This window comes from Rhyacophila brunnea, unplaced genomic scaffold (genome assembly GCF_057557595.1).
Source record: "Rhyacophila brunnea isolate RB1 unplaced genomic scaffold, BYU_Rbru_1.0 scaffold_17, whole genome shotgun sequence".
NCBI lineage: Eukaryota > Metazoa > Arthropoda > Insecta > Trichoptera > Rhyacophilidae > Rhyacophila > Rhyacophila brunnea.
Window position 1 is genome coordinate 18,867,214 of NW_028232827.1, and position 16,805 is coordinate 18,884,018.

The following is a 16,805-nucleotide window of genomic DNA, read 5'->3' on the forward strand; positions in this document are numbered from 1 at the left end:
CCTTATTATCCTTTATAGTTATTTTAAGCATTTGATGACTGCATAAAGTATTTTTGTTACATAAAATAGTATTCTTTTAAACCTCTCGCTCTAATGTTTTAGAATATAGTCATATTTCGGTACATAACTGTGCAGTGGTGTTAAGATTTTTTACATTTATTAATTTTTAAACGCATTTATAAAACCATTAGTATAATTTATTATGAGATAATTTTTGTAAAATATTCACGATAAAAAATTATATTGATAATCTCTGTGATCCCAAATTTGACAAGAATTAGGCATTTTATTATTAAAAAAATCGGCAAGATTAACACATTTGAAGATGATTCTAAAGATACTTATTATAAGCTATGTCTTTGACCATTCAAGTGTGATAAACATCTAATGAATAATGATTGCTTTATAATAATTATTGACCTAAGAATAAGTTAGTGTTTTTTTGAAATACGCCATTTCTTTTGTCATTCCCCAGTGGTTAAGCTACAACATACGGCCGTAGCCCTAAATTGACAAACTAAAATTAAAGTAGGGAGTAAAATGATATTGACGCGCGTGTTTGAACATGTACCGTTTAAAAAAAAATAAAAAAAAATTCGGTTAGGTACATGTTCAAACACGCGCGTCAACATAATTTTACTCCCTACTTTAATTATAGTTTGTTGATTTATGGCTACGGCTGTATGTTGTAGCTTAACTACTGGGGAATGACAAAAGAAATGGCGTATATAAAAAAAACACTACCTTATTCTTAGGTCAATAATTATTATAAAGCAATCATTATTCATAAGATGTTTATCACACTTGAATGGTCAAAAACATAGCTTATAATAAATATCTTTAGAATCATCTTCAAATGTGTTAATCTTGCCGATTTTTTGAATAATAAAATGCCTAATTCTTGTCAAATGCGGGATCACAGAGATTATCAATATAATTTTTTATCGTGAATATTTTACAAAAATTATCTCGTAATAAATTATACTAATGGTTTTATAAATGCGTTTAAAAATTAATAAATGTAAAAAATCTTAACACCACTGCACAGTTATGTACCGAAATATGACTATATTCTAAAACATTAGAGCGAGAGGTTTAAAAGAATACTATTTTATGTAACAAAAATACTTTATGCAGTCATCAAATGTTTAAAATAACTATAAAGAATAATAAGGCTTCAAAATTATATAAATAGATTATCTACAACGTTTAAGGAGTGTCCAGGATCATGGTTTGAAAATACGATAAAAACTCAATTTTGACCTACGACGAGCACGTGGGCCGTTAAGTATAATACATTTTAAGGTAGTATATTTTTCCAACAGATGCCGCCAAGAAATGAGTAATAAAAAAATTAACGGCACTTTTATGATATTTGTAAACCGTTAAAACGGCACTGGTACTGTTCGCACATGATACCGCACATGCCAGATGATTTTTAAGGCTTTCATAAATGTGTCAAAATGCGTTACTTACGTCATTAAAAATGATGTATGGGACTGCAAAACTGTTGCCTGGTTACGTCAGGTTTTCTATGTTGTATAATATTTGTTAAGGGATCGGAGTCTCTCAACCCCCAGTCTATATATACATAGATGAATGTATTGTAGTATCATTTTGGTAAACACAATTAATATCAGGTTACTAGTAAACCACAGTATGTAGATTAGCTAGCATCATTTTTAGCTAACGTTTCAAGTGCCAAGAGAGAGAAAATCAATTATCTATTAGTAGATAAACTGAGTATTCCAAGAAATTGGCAGAACACATAGATCAAATAAGAGACAATAACTATACACATATATTTGTTTTCTTCTTCTTCTTAAGGTAAAAGCATATGAATACCACGTAACACCACAAATTATATAATATGATATTTGGAGCCTTCTTAGTATTATTGACATGTGTGTCCCTGGTAAATTATCTTAGAAATTGGGAGTCTTAGTTGTTTGCTTTCCTAAGGTAGAAAACTAACCTGCCATTGATGATGCCAGTTGGGAGAGCAATTACTCAGTTCAACAAAATCGTTTCGAATATTGATATATTCTACCTACGTACGTTTGAGTAAAGGTAGGCGTTATCTTATAAATTCTTCAAACAGGATCTACTTAGCTCATTCGGCGTATTTTTATTATTGTATTCGGAAGATATTTAGTATTAAGGATACCGGAACCTAGTTGGCTTTAAAAATGCAAATTAGTTTCAAATCCTCTATTAAATTTTAAGCATCCATAACACGTGACCGACTCAGGCTCTACATCAATTTCGATAATGTCGAGAGACAGTTACTATTATTTTATTGATCTTTTGAGAAATATCCATATATTCTTTCTAGCTCGTTTAAGATCAAGTCGAGACTTCTCTTTAACGAGTCGCGTTTTGTTTAATTGTAATTTTTTTACGAAGTTCTGTTCCGGTCCAAAGTCGAGGGCTTTTTTTCATCTTTTTTCTTAAAAAATAGAATATAAAACATACCTATTTAAGAGATTCCATGTATGCTGTATTTTTTCTATTTTGACTTCTTTTAGTAGGTACCTAGTATTTAGTAGGTAGTATTTTTTTTTTGCTTTTTTTTTATAGTAACAGTTTCTTAAATTCTCAATATTATTTATTATTGATGATTTATCGGGAAATAAAAAAAATCTGAAAAATTTGTGTCTCGAGATTTAAGATTCATCTTCTTTCACTATTTTTCTCGAACTTTTGAGACGAGATATTTAATGATAGGAAACAGTTGAAAAGTAGACCTAGAAACCACTAAATTTAAATAGTTGTGTTCTGCAGAAATACTTTGTTAATAAAACGCACATGATATAGAGGATAAAAACCAACGACTATCAATAGATTAAACTAGTATAAGGATGATAGTAAAATATTTAAGTATTTAATAATAATTTTATTATCGACATATATCTGTAGATCGTCAATCTCTACCGGGAGATAAACATCAATAGAAAATAATCATAATATAAATAAAAATCGGTTACACGTCCATTCTTTATACACAAAAATTGAAAGGTATGTATATAAAATGATATTCAGGCTTACTGGGTAGAATAGTAAGCCCTCCCACCCATCTCGTTTGGCTCATAAACCACCGTATATATTGCCCATATTCGATGGAGATCTATGAAAATGGTAAATAGGACCAGCAACGGCGTGAAAGACAATTTTTCGCTAAAGTGCTTCCACAAATTGGATTTTTCGCGGCCACACGTGATCACCACTGTCAGCTCCTCATCCTTCTCACTCAATATCTTTTCTTTTTTCAATTTTCCCAACCGCACTGTTTGCACTACTTTCTAACAATAATGCCATCCCCCTCTTAAGTTATTATGTTTTTTCTATTAAGCGTTAAAAGATTTGTAAATCCACGATGCGTGAGCTGTCACTTTATTACATATTTCAATCATAATCGTAATAATTTATAAACAAAAATGGCTGAACTTTATGAACATAATAAATCAATGCCAAAAATAATTAGCTCTCCGCATTGAAAAATATATTTCAAACATAAAATCTACAAATTTAAAGCTTTTCTAGTCGCGTGTATTATTGATTTGACGTCTTCTTTATGAGGTTATTTTCCTTTAAAGGGTATACTAGTAAACTGATTATTTGCAAAAAAAATATTATAATGAAACCTATGTTGCTTTCATTAAGTGATTGACGTAAAATAACTTTTAATATTCATATTTTTATTCAAGTATATAAACGATTTATAAAAATAAAACTATTTTTTTATTGAAAATATATATTTGAAAAACTTCAGACATATTTTTACGTATTATAAAATTCCTAAAAAAAGAAATGGATTGACTGATGAATCGGTAAGTAGCTTATTCAAAACCATTGCCTTGAAAGATCGTCTTTAACCCCACTTTGTACAAATTTAATATATATTATCTTTTTAAGTTTTACAAAAAAAAGTATTTTCAATTTCTTTTCAGTTAAAAATTTTTGGAGCAGAAATTTTTTACATTGTAAATTTCCATTTTGCTACTACATGGAGTGTAGAATAATATAATAATAGACTCATGGGAATAATTAATAGTTGTTAGGCATTTGCACAACTAGTTGAGGAGAAAGTATATTTAAAAAAAACAACGTGACAATTTGTCAGAATCTATTAGGAATAGTAATTGATCATTTTTTAAAGATAACAATAACATAATTCGAACCACATAAGTTTGTTACATGAAGATATTATAAATTTAATCCATTAAAATCTCTATTAAGTTCATTAAAATGTACATACAAATCAACTAAAAATATAGAATATTATAGGTACAGATTTTAAAATGCTTATTTTTTATAATTATTCCCGAATTGCACTACTTAAACTTTTGTACATTAATATATTGTGTCGATATTTTCGTGAAATATTTGTTTTGGTATGTACATTATATTATTTATTATAAAGTTTATATTTTAAAAAATAGCCCTTGATTATGAAATAATCTGTTTAGGTTTATTAAAATATATACATGCATGTGCTTTGTTATAAAAAGTAACTACTTACCTATTTTATTTCCATATGATTTACTGTTTAATTGTAACTGAATTTAAAACTGTACAATAATTAAAAGTATGTATTTAATTTATTATTACTGTGTATTAACTACAAGCTTTTTGGCATAATATGGATCTGAATTTGTTACTTATTAGTTTCTAGTTCATATTAGAACTTTAAGTACCAAGCTGTCAATCAAGAAGAAGCTTTCTTGACTAATAAATTTTGATAATAATTGCCAAATTGGTAAAAAAAGTATATTACCTTGGAAGACGATAATGGTGTTTTATCAGTTATGCACTCGATATGAAAATTTAAAATAGTATACATTTTGTTTTATATATTTTTCCGCAGAAGATGTATTCTTCAGTTTAATAAAGTTTGATACAGTTTTATGGTGATGTTGGTAGTTTTGTTGTCTGTTTAGACGTTTATCAAAAAATATCAATCATTCTAAATCCTTTAGCGTAAACTGACACAGGTGATGTAGTGCTCGCTAAATGAATTATACCGATATCACATCTGTTGGAAACAGTAAAAGTCCTGTTACTATAAAACTATAGTGACATTCAATCATTTAGTTTTATAGCCCGGTACGTTTAAGTGAAAACATATAACGCTTAAAAAACCGTATAAAATAAATTTTCCTTACAATTATTTTACGCACTTTTATCATTATCATCCTATTCAGCTGATATCAATCTACTGCTGAACAAAGATCTTCTCTAACTCTTTTCACTCCTCTTAGACTTTATTTTTTTGCAAACTTGTCCATCTTTGATCGTTGATACATCGCGGATAACTCTTATCTGACTATTTATTCATTGAGCTCTTTTATGTTTTTTTACGTTATGCCCAAAATATACTACGTTGATCTACTGTGTGTTTACCAGTAGCTAAGGGTAGAGGTAGGCTATTACGATTCGCTGTAAATAGTGCACACTAAACTTTTTCAGTCATTCGTATTTGTTTTTATAGAAATAAGACTACAATTTACAGGTGTGTTGGTTAGTTATCTCGTCGTCTATCTATATAATCTATATAAATATCTGTCTATCTATCTATCTATATAAATATCTAAAATTATACAATTAAATAAAACATAACTTTGGATATTTTATAGATAGAATAATATTTTATATCTATTATCATTTGGTTTAGGTATGAATTGTAAACAAATAACGTATTCTTAATCAGACGAAAACAAAGTACTTATGAATTAAAATAATTACAAGATAAAAATAACTTTTTATATACAACGTTTTTAAATTTTCTGTTAAATCATATAAACTTGATTTGACTAGCTTAAACAATCAAAAAAAATTGTACTTGATAGAAATACTGAATAATGAAATGTCATTTCATATTTTGATTTCCATAGTAACACACGTATATATTATTTTATAATTTAGTTGCCATGACCCCCTAGCAACCAATAATGGTATCGAAATAACTTTTCATACAAAATAGAATGAACTAAAAATGAATTCAATTCTACTTTAAAGATAGTTAGAAGTATTAAAAAATGCATTGGCATCGTGTTCTGATATATTCTAAAAGTTTCAAATGTCTAGCTAGTCGGAAAGTTAGCTAAAAATCGATTGCAAGATTTATACCGGACAAACGGCCACTAGACAAATAAGAATATGACCTAAGAAAAACGCTGTAAAATGTACATAATTTTGTTGTATCACCCAAAGTACACCAAAACTATAATGGTTCTGTTTAGGCGTGGTTTAATTGATTTTTAAAAACTTACCAATACCATCTGTAAACTGTAGTATTAGTTCAATAAAAACAAATACGTATGACTAACAAAGTTTAATGTGCACTATTTATGGCGGATCTAGCCTACCTCAACTTTTCACTACTGTTTTCCACACATGAGTGCTGATATAATATGTAATCATATAAATGCAGTTCATACCAATTTGATTATGTAAGCAATATAGTCATATATACCTTCGATGTTGTTCATAGTCGATCTGTTTGATTTAAACTCCATTATTGAAGATGACTTTAAGGTCAGTGAAACAGTTTATTATTATATACGCACTTGCATAATATACCATATTAAAAATATAAATCAGTACACCAGTAAGTAAGTTTCATAAATAAGAAAAGTAAAAAATATTATGTTTCAAATACAGCTGTCATAACAATATAACTACATGTATATTTGTTAGATCACATACTAGTAATAATTTAAGCCAATGCATTTTAATTACCCATATAAAATTAAACCGCAAACCCTGAAATAAAAGCCAAAAGTTTCACTTATCGCTATACGACGAGTACTTTCTGCATGTCAGATTTTAAACCAATCAATATTGAGATTTTATTTGATGTCTTTTTTTTCATTGTGGAGTATTTAACATTTTATACAGCTATATTATATCTAGTAATAAAGATATTTTTTTAAATATACTAGCTACTTACCTATATGTATAATACTTACACAGTTTTATTAATTATCATCGTATTTATTAAATTCTTATTTTTTGTGGAGTTTGTTGACGTAGAACTACGTTTGTCAGGAAGAGCGTTTCATAGTGAAATTAGCGAAATACATATTTTTTTGAATTTCTTTTTTTTTTTGAATCAATGAACGGTTTTCAACGAAAAACCTAAACGTCTGGATTGTTGAACCTGGTTTTCGCTCAACTATCCCGCAGACTCCCAAATTCAAATTTTATTTATTTTTTATATAGTGAACATGAAAAATTATTAATTTAAGACGTTCACAACATGACATTTAGAAGCAAAGAAATATTATTAAAACTATATTATATAAAAAAAAGAAATAGATCATTATTAAGTTATTAAACAGTAGAAAAGTGTAAATACAAAAAATATATATTAGATACAAGAAAATACACCGAATGAACTAATCAGAGCCTATTTTAAGAATTTATAAAACAACTCTCGAAAGTAGAATATGTCAATATCCGAAGTGATTTGGTTGAACTGAGTTATTGCCTTGATAATTCGACCAGTATAAACCAAATATTTCCCGTAAATATACTCTGTCTATATAGGTAGTAGAATATTTTTGATGCGCTATGTTTAATTTAATTCTTCAAAAGTTGTAAGCAATTCTATTGTAGCATTTTTTAAATATCATATCGAGCGGTTAAAAGTCGACTTTGCAAGATAAAAAGACGTCAAAATGTTCATTAATATTTGAATTACATGTTTGAAGAATGTATGTCATACAGAGGGATGTTAACTCTCATAAACCTACAATGTTGCTGCTAGTAAATGTTGACTTAGTTAATTTTTCTTCATTGGCACTTAAACTATAGTATGTAGACAACACGAGGTGCTATACAAGAGATTTATTGTCGAGATTTTCTCGTCTAATATCATAAAAAAACTTATAAGTTATGTATACAATAAACAAACCCTTCTCACTGGTTTATTACGTAAGTTTACGTGTAGCCTTTACGAGCCCAATTAAAACTAAAAAAAATCTAACACAATGTTTATTTTACTATGCACAGACCCTGACCTGCTTGTATGTTGTTTTTCCATGGCCTGCCTGTCGGACATTTTCACGATTTTCATGTTCACAAGCAATTTCCTCCACGAAAGATATTTAACACCACGAAATATTATGGGACTTTTTCGAAAATAAACTAATCATTAGTGTTCTAAGTGCTTATGTTTATAATTGAATTTAAAAAAAAACGTACTGACCTAGTAGTTAAATGAAAAATAATCTTGATATTTACATGTGAGTAACACGTTATTTTATACATTTCTCTATTAAAAAAATGTTTTATTTGTAAATTACGGTTTATATTTAACTATATTTTAGCAAAAAGTATACTATAATAATGTATGAGTTCATACTAACTCAGTAATAAATTATTACACATTTATTTAGACGACAGACATGAACATTATTCATGTTACGTTATTGTCGAGATTCTTGATATATTTCTAAGTTTTACCTCAATTGTCATTTTCTTATATTATGATACCAATATTTTTCTTATGATTTTCCTTACAAATATTTCAAAGGTTTACACATAATTAATTGTAAGCTATAACGTAGAATGGGTGTGATGAGAGTCCTATACCTAATAGGGACATTTTGGTATATTACCCCGACATAGCATGTTTTTGTACCTATTCCATAAAAGCATTTATTAAGTAACTTTACATGTCTTGATATTTTCTGATTAGTATTAATTTTACACGTAAAAAGTGATCCAAAGTACACGAAGCTCTCTGTTATTTCAATTGTGATCTATAGTAATTAATACCCAATTTTCAGTAGCTAGGAATTCGTTGTATTAAATCGATTTATTATTGATAGTATGAGAGCACGTTTAGGTCAGATATATATAATACAGAAGAGTGTGGTATTATTGAAAGGTTTACTATTTCAACACAGATCTATTAATTGTTTATAATATTCAACAAACATACATAACGTTCCAATCATGTTTAAATAATTGGACATAACGTGAAAATACCCCAAAATTAATTAATAAAAAAGGAGACAGACAAGTTTACGTATGCTTTTTATTTTTGAAGTAATACTTCTTTTAAGACGTAGTGAAATTGAAAAACTGTATTGAGAAACCGTTACGGAAGTGGAAATGACGTCGACCGCATAGGCATGCGCACGAAACATGAAACATGGCTGCCATCCACCTTCTGTCAGTTTGACACAAATAATGACATGAGCATAATTATTATTATAATATACATACGTAAAAATTCGGCAAAAATGAATTCATTACAAGTTTTTTTGTTGGTTAGAATCGTCATTACTATAATATGTAATACTTACATAAGTATAATTATAATTGAGAGCCCATTAATTTTGTAGATTCCGTAGAGCATTTTCAAACTTCAAACAGTAATTTTGCCGTTTAAAAAACACATCATGAATTGTAATCCATAGTCTAGATGCGCATTGTATTTCTCAACTAAAAACGTCATAAAAAACGCAGTATTTCCCATGGATAAGATAGATTTACGTAACATTACAATAGAATAGGTACATATGAGCCTACAAGTTACTGCTTTATTTAAGATATATTATCCAATTGGATTATGAGGATGATGATGATAGTGACATCGTATTAACTACACACGAAATAAAAATACTATAACACAATATCACATGAAATCACACCAGCCAATTTCGGTGCGACAATTTCGTATTGTCACTTCGCTGATTAAATTACACTTTGTATTACTATTTCCACTACCAAAACCGGAAGATATTAATAATCTTCGCTCCCATTGTTAGCAGCAAGCAAGCTTAAACTTAATATATGTAACTATACATAATATTAAAATATTGATTAAAAATATATTCCGTCTATGATACTACATAATACTATAATATTAAATTATATATTATGCATAGCTTCACGAAAAAGGTCTGATTATAATATATGTATTGTTCAAAGAATTTGGACATAGAAAGAGTTGTATTACGCACCCAGTATTAGAAATTTTCAATCAAACGATTGTACGCGTTGTACAAATTTATTATTTTCTTCTTTTATTGGCAGCCTAAAAAAATTGGTGGTGCGTATTCTAGTTTGAAGTGTATTGTCTTTGTTACATAACCTACGTTTGTATTTTTCGATGTTTAACGTGGTTAAGCATTGTAATTATAATTGATAATATTTTATTGATATTGGCAGCCTACATTAGCTTACACAAGAGTATCTTTCCATATATTTAAGCTAGTTTATTAAAAATTTCTGCTTTGATATAGCAATATGCAAGATCCGTGAAATGTCTGGACTGAAGTCAAATTTAATTATGTACTACTCAAACACGCGAATTTTAAATATTCAATACTTATTTTGTCAATATCTGCATATATAAATATGTACCATGTAATCAACCAATTGGGTGAACCTGAAATTATAGTTTAATATAATTAAGTATAAGTGTGAAGTTATCTTAAAATGAACATGCAATGCAAAGTCACTTATAACTTACTTAATCAGTAAGCATAAGAACATTTTTTGCTTCAATTTGATACATTTAGGCTCCTTCTCTAAACATATTAGAATATGTATTATAATAATATCTATGGTATTATTTATGTCGCATAGATATACTTAACATTAATTTTCAAAACATACTTATATATGTATCTACGCAAAATAATATATGACGTGTAAGAATATTTTTCACAAACGTTTTCATAGATGAAAATGCAAAGTATATATTTTGCGTTTATGATTTATGGGTAATAAATCCTCTAAAATGATGATCCTTGTTGACCTTTTCCTGATTTTACATTAACCAGGAAATAAAGAGGACATAAGCCGTTTGATCGCCTCATTCTCCTAGTTATTATTGAAAACTGACATTTTAATAGTATTTTGCATTTATTTCTTTCATAAAAACTATTCTTCAATGTCAAACGTATTACACCCCCCACATATGTGTTTAGTTTAACTTATTATATTATGAATAATATTATTTATTTTCAAAGTATTAAAATAAAGGTAGCATTATATTTTTTCTCTTATTTGTTTGATCTAAAATATATAAGTATTCAAAAACAAAATTTTATATTAAATATCCACCTTCAAAAAAAAAATAGTTATTTGAAAGATAAATCTTACAAAGCTTTTTAGCTTAGGATTCTTGTTATACTTGTCATATTCATGCTGCCATCTGATTTTTCCTCCTATCTATTAGTATAAACAAGATTTTTTTTAATTTCTTGATTTGAGAATAGGAACCATGTGAAACCTTACCCAATGGTTGTAATTCGTATAAAGAGAAAAACTTCAAAACATCCTTTAATTCTCAGTTTAAATTTACCTAAAACATTGCACATACTGTCATTTCATATTATAACCACTACTAAAAAGAAAATAAATGATAATAACGTCGGCATAATATTGAAAACATTCACATATTATTTTATCATATTAGAAATATTATATTCTTTCTTCTTCAATTTTTCACTAAATGGGACTGAAACTCATGACCACCGCAGGTGATGTATTTTACTATTTAAAATATATTTTCTGCATCTAAGTGAGTAAATAAGTTATTTATAACTAGTTTGTTTCTATCATGATTCAAAAAATCATATTTATAAATTAATAGTAACCTAATAAATTACATTTTGTAAAGTATATTTGAATAAAGTTTATATTGATTAATTTTCTTGTTTTATTATAATTTATACACTATTTTCCGACGATTTCCATGTTGTTTTAATGCTGTATTATTAAACACATAAATTCTTTTAAATAATAAATTCACCAGTGTTCGTGTTAGCACCTACTTGAATGTATATGTACTCTTGTTAAATCAATTACTTTCGGTTGATTAAAAACTGCGTTGCTCTTATTGTGTACGCGAGAGTCGACGAGAAAGCATAGCTGTAAAGCGCTTTTTATGTTGAAAGCTGTAAAAATATCATGGCCTCGTGCGTCGAGAATATCGTTGAAAGCTTTAGCCAAAGAAGCTTTTTAATGTCTGCGGAGATTAATGGAAAAATGGTGACAATCGAGCCGACGCTAACTCGAATTGAAAGTAAATTGAGATGGCTCCATATGGACCGTGAATGTATAAATTTTAAACCGAGCTGCCGTTCCTCTGGAGGCAAATGAATATAAATTAAAAATTAGAATGGTCACATATATTTTTTATTTTATTTAGCAGCAATTTTTTTTAATCAATATTCGGAAGCCTTATATCAACATTAACGCAAAAAGGAGGATATCGGAATTATTTTTAATTTATTTTACCATGTTTTCTCCTAACCAAAACATTTTGGTCCCCATTGAATGGAGGTTATATTAATAGACTATTCACTATGTATAGTTGTTAACCATTCTTTTAATCCATTTAGTCTTTAAAGCAACAGTTAAAATAAGAATTCTTCACATCTTAAGTGTCATGGGTAGCTTTTCATGGGATGCTTTTCAGCTATGAAGGGTGTATATCTATTGTTACGCCACGGTGTACGCTCGAAAGGTTTTGGAGACGTAAAATCATTTAATTATTGAATTTGAGAAAATTTTACTGAACCGATGATCGATGACCGCCCTTACAACTAGGCTGCGGGTGTTACATACAAATAAACGTAATCACTCTAAGATTATTGTATTATTTAAAAGAAAATCATAAAGCTTCGAAATTTTGTTTTCTCTTAATTACAGCTCTTATTGGTGCCTAGGATTATTTTAGAGACTAGTAATTCTCAATTATTTTGTTAGCGTCTGGCGGAAAAATATGAGTATTCATCTTAAGCAAATTCAAAATGACACTCAATAGTTTGTGTCGTGTCAAAGTTGTATGTAAATTTATCGGGTAATTAATAAATTATATTATTTCTGGTGAGTACTGTTTTTTCAAAAACTGTTTATAAAGTCTGACATACAAACATCTGTATGTCAGGTTTATCATCTCTATGGGATCTACTAGGGAACATTTTATTTAGCTTATTTGCAAACCACCTTCTTATAATGTGTTATCTCCAGACAACGCACGACTAGGGATAGTTAATAATAATAACTTCACTAATAATTTTAAAATAGTATAATTATTTTATTAAATAGTATTCATTTGTAGTGCCTAAACTTTAGATACACATTTCAACCATACGCTGTAATAATAATACAACATTTTTAGTGTACTTTTGCATTTTATAAATTCTCGTGAAACCCCGGGTACGCCTCGAAAACTTTGGTTTATGTATCACGTTTTATACACTATAAAAAAAAATTATTTTATATTAACTAAGATACATTTTTTTAACTAATGATAATAGGTACTAGTAAACTAATAGTTACTAATGGTAATCATTATTTCGTCATCTGTTAGGTATTGGATAATATTTAAAAAAAAAATGGTATTAAATGTATGACTTTTTTAAAATACCAATATTGTAATAGTAATCGTTTTTGTCATTTCAATTTTTCATTTTTTTGAAAAAGTTTTAAACGATAGGCTTATTTGAAATGGCGCGCGATTCAGCTCAAATGTCAAACAGGTTATTGAAAGTTGATCGAAATTCAAATTTCGTTAGATAAAAGCTCCGAAGAAAAGGATTCTAATATCCAATATATCGGCATACTTAAACGTAAGATATCATCCCCGTTCACTTTTCATTGTTATTCTATGACACTTTTACGTGAATTTAAAAGAAAAAATATATCGCCGTAAAATAATCTCACCCTTACAAAATGCGTTTGTACCATTTTGTCCCGAGACACGTGTTTAAAAATAATAATATATTTTTACGATTAAGCTAAAATGCTCCCGTAGAATTTTATTTTTACTAAAATTCATCCAATAGTACTCAAAAATGACAGTAAAAATACTGCCTTTTTAATGAAATGTCACTTTTCTTGTATGCTTTGCTATTGAAATTACTTTTTTTGGAAAAAAATATCTTCTTTATTCTGTCTTAGTGAAATAACGACCTTTCTCCAATTCAGTTATTTCAACAAAATGATAATACTGTATGTAATGATATTCTGCATATAAAGAATTTAGTCAGGTCAGAATAATTCATGTAAACATTTTGTATTAAAACATTTCTTCATGACGACTTCAAAACATCTTTAAATGAATGAATTAATATATAGATAAAATAATATTTTGTGCATTGAAAAGAAATACCTATCTATATACAAATGGCCAGATTTCTCTAAGATTTAAAGTGTATAAAAAGAATAAAATTTAAAGTGTATAAAGTGTATAAAAAAAAATATATAAAAGTGATAAAAAAATTTGTGACATTCATTCAAATCAGTGTTCAACAATTTCCTAAAACATTTTTTCGCAGCCTGTCTAGAATGGTTTTAACAATATATCGAAGAACCAACATGTTTTTATTGTTTTTTTACAACGTTTTCATTATCTCGTATTCTTGTTTGTCTATTACTAATTTTTGCTTGTTTTTCCAAGATTTGTATTGGGCGATTGAAGATTTTTAACTAAATTCCCGACTAGCTAGACATTTGAAACTTTAAGAACATGATTACAATGCATTCTTTTAATACTTTTAGCCATCTTTAAGCAAAATTGAATTCATTTTCAGTTAATTCTGTTTTGTATGGAAAGTTATTTCGGAAAAAAATCGTAAAAAGTAAAACACTATTATTGGTTGCTAAGGGGGTCCTAGCAACTAAATTATTAATATATACGTGCGTCACTATGGAAATCAATATGAAATGTCAAAATGACATTTCATTATTCTATATTTATTCAATATTTCTATCAAGTACAAAAAAAGTATTTAAGAATACATAGAATTGTCAAGTTTATATGATTCAACAGAAAATTTAAAAACGTGGTATATAAAAAGTTCTTTTTATCTTGTAATTATTTTTAACTTGCTTTGTAAAATTCTGCAAAAAAAAATAGTAAGGGAACAAGGGTCATATCGGAGAAGCAATGTAAATGGAGCCCTTCTGCTAAATTTGAAAATAAAGCACAAGAGTTTTAGATGACTTTTTTTATAATTAAGTCATCCTTCTTCATTTATTCAAGCAAGTAATTTTAATAGTTTTGAGACTTTAAACGTTAGTAGTTATAACCCTTTCATTTTTTATTTTTGCTTTTGGTGGTTTCTGTAAGCTATTTTTGCCCATGGTGGCTAAACGGTTACGCATGAGACCTATAATGTCGTAGGTACTAGGTTTAAATTCACGTGTTGTTTTTCAATGTGTGTTTGGACCTAGCATATAAATATAATATTTTAAGCAAGCGGCTAAAATCTAAATATTTCTCGTTAAAAAAAACAAAAAATCCGTTAATACAACCTTCACTTTAAGGAATCCCATATTATGACCATCTTAGGATCAGACATTATTGAAAAAAAAAATATTTTTTAATGTAAGTGTTTATGTAATAATTTGCTAATGTAGATCAATTAAGCCGCATACTTACGTAAAAAAAGTTTAGTCATCACTGATCTAAATATTCTCAATATAATAATGGTTCATTGGGTCATTGTATATAAAAACAGCATATTTTGCGATTGTTACACTAACATACTAAATAATATTATCGCACTTCAACCATGACAATTAATTTTTAGAGCGCAAAAATTAGATTTTTGCAATAATTAATAGTCGTATTTTAATAAAAATAAATAATTATACACATTTCCAATTTACCGATTATATTATTTATATAAATGTGTTATAATTTTTTTATGTTTTTTATATCATGCTGAATTGAATTTCTAAGTTGTAATATCGGCAACGTATAATGCAAAATAAATTAATTTAGATGTGTATTTTCTTCTTGTTCTCAGGTGTAATAATCTTCGGCTCGGACCAAGAAGTGGCAGGTGTAATGCGAGCTGTTCGCCGGTCTAACGCTACGGGAGCCTTTTCGTGGATAGGCTCAGATGGATGGAGTGCCAGGAGCCTTGTGAGCGACGGCAGCGAGCCGGAAGTTGAGGGGACGCTATCAGTTCAACCGCAGGCCAATCCCGTGAAGGGCTTTGAAGAGTACTTCCTGTCGCTGACAGTTGATAATAATGAGAGAAATCCGTGGTTTGTAGGTGAGTCATTGACTGTTAATTATTAATTAACATTACCATTTGAAAATTTATAAAACTATCTAAATCTACCCACTAGTTAGAAGTATTTTTGGTTTGTGTATAATCTAATATATAAAAATTAAAATTTGTTTGTTTGTTTGTGTGTTTGTTTGTTCGTATTGAATGCGCAGCCATACCGTTCATCCGATTGCGATAAAACTTTGTAAAACTTATTGCTTGCACTTGCGCAAAGAGTATAGGCTATACTAATATATAAAAATGAATGTCTGTCTGTCTGTATGTCTGTCTGTCTGTGTGTCTGTCTCGTATGCGTTCCTATACCATTCATCCGATTGTGATGAAATTTTGGTAAGTGGTTGTATGCACACCCATAAAGGTTTCTGAATTAGAAAAATCATTATTTTCTTCTTCTTCTTCATTCTATCTTCTTTTATTCGTATGGTTCCTATACCATTCATCCGATTGCGATGAAACCTTCGTCAGTTTTTGTGGTAACACACGCAATGGTTTTTGAATTAGTACAACTATCTTCTTCTTCTTCTTCTATTCTATATTTTTCTATTCGTATGCGTTCCTATACCATTCATCCGATTGCAATGAAAATTTGATCAAGTGTTGTGTTCACGCCCGCAAGGATTTCTGAATTGATACAACCTTTTTCTTCTTCTTTTTCTTCTATTCTATTTTCTTCTATTCGTATGCGTTCTTATACCATTCATCAAATTGCGATGAAATTTTGACCAGTTGTTGTGCGCAAGCCCGCAAAGG

General features: G+C 28.5%; 1 protein-coding gene across 1 annotated transcript in view; it reads left to right on the forward strand.

The window, feature by feature from the left end:
* The window catches only part of LOC147073791 (metabotropic glutamate receptor 2-like), a 411,881-nt gene that overhangs the window by 178,019 nt on the left and 217,057 nt on the right, over window positions 1-16,805 (forward strand). The window contains exon 5 of the mRNA XM_085944815.1: window positions 15,786-16,037. Coding sequence (XP_085800941.1) covers window positions 15,786-16,037 — 252 coding nt within the window. The remainder of the gene's footprint in view (window positions 1-15,785; window positions 16,038-16,805) is intronic.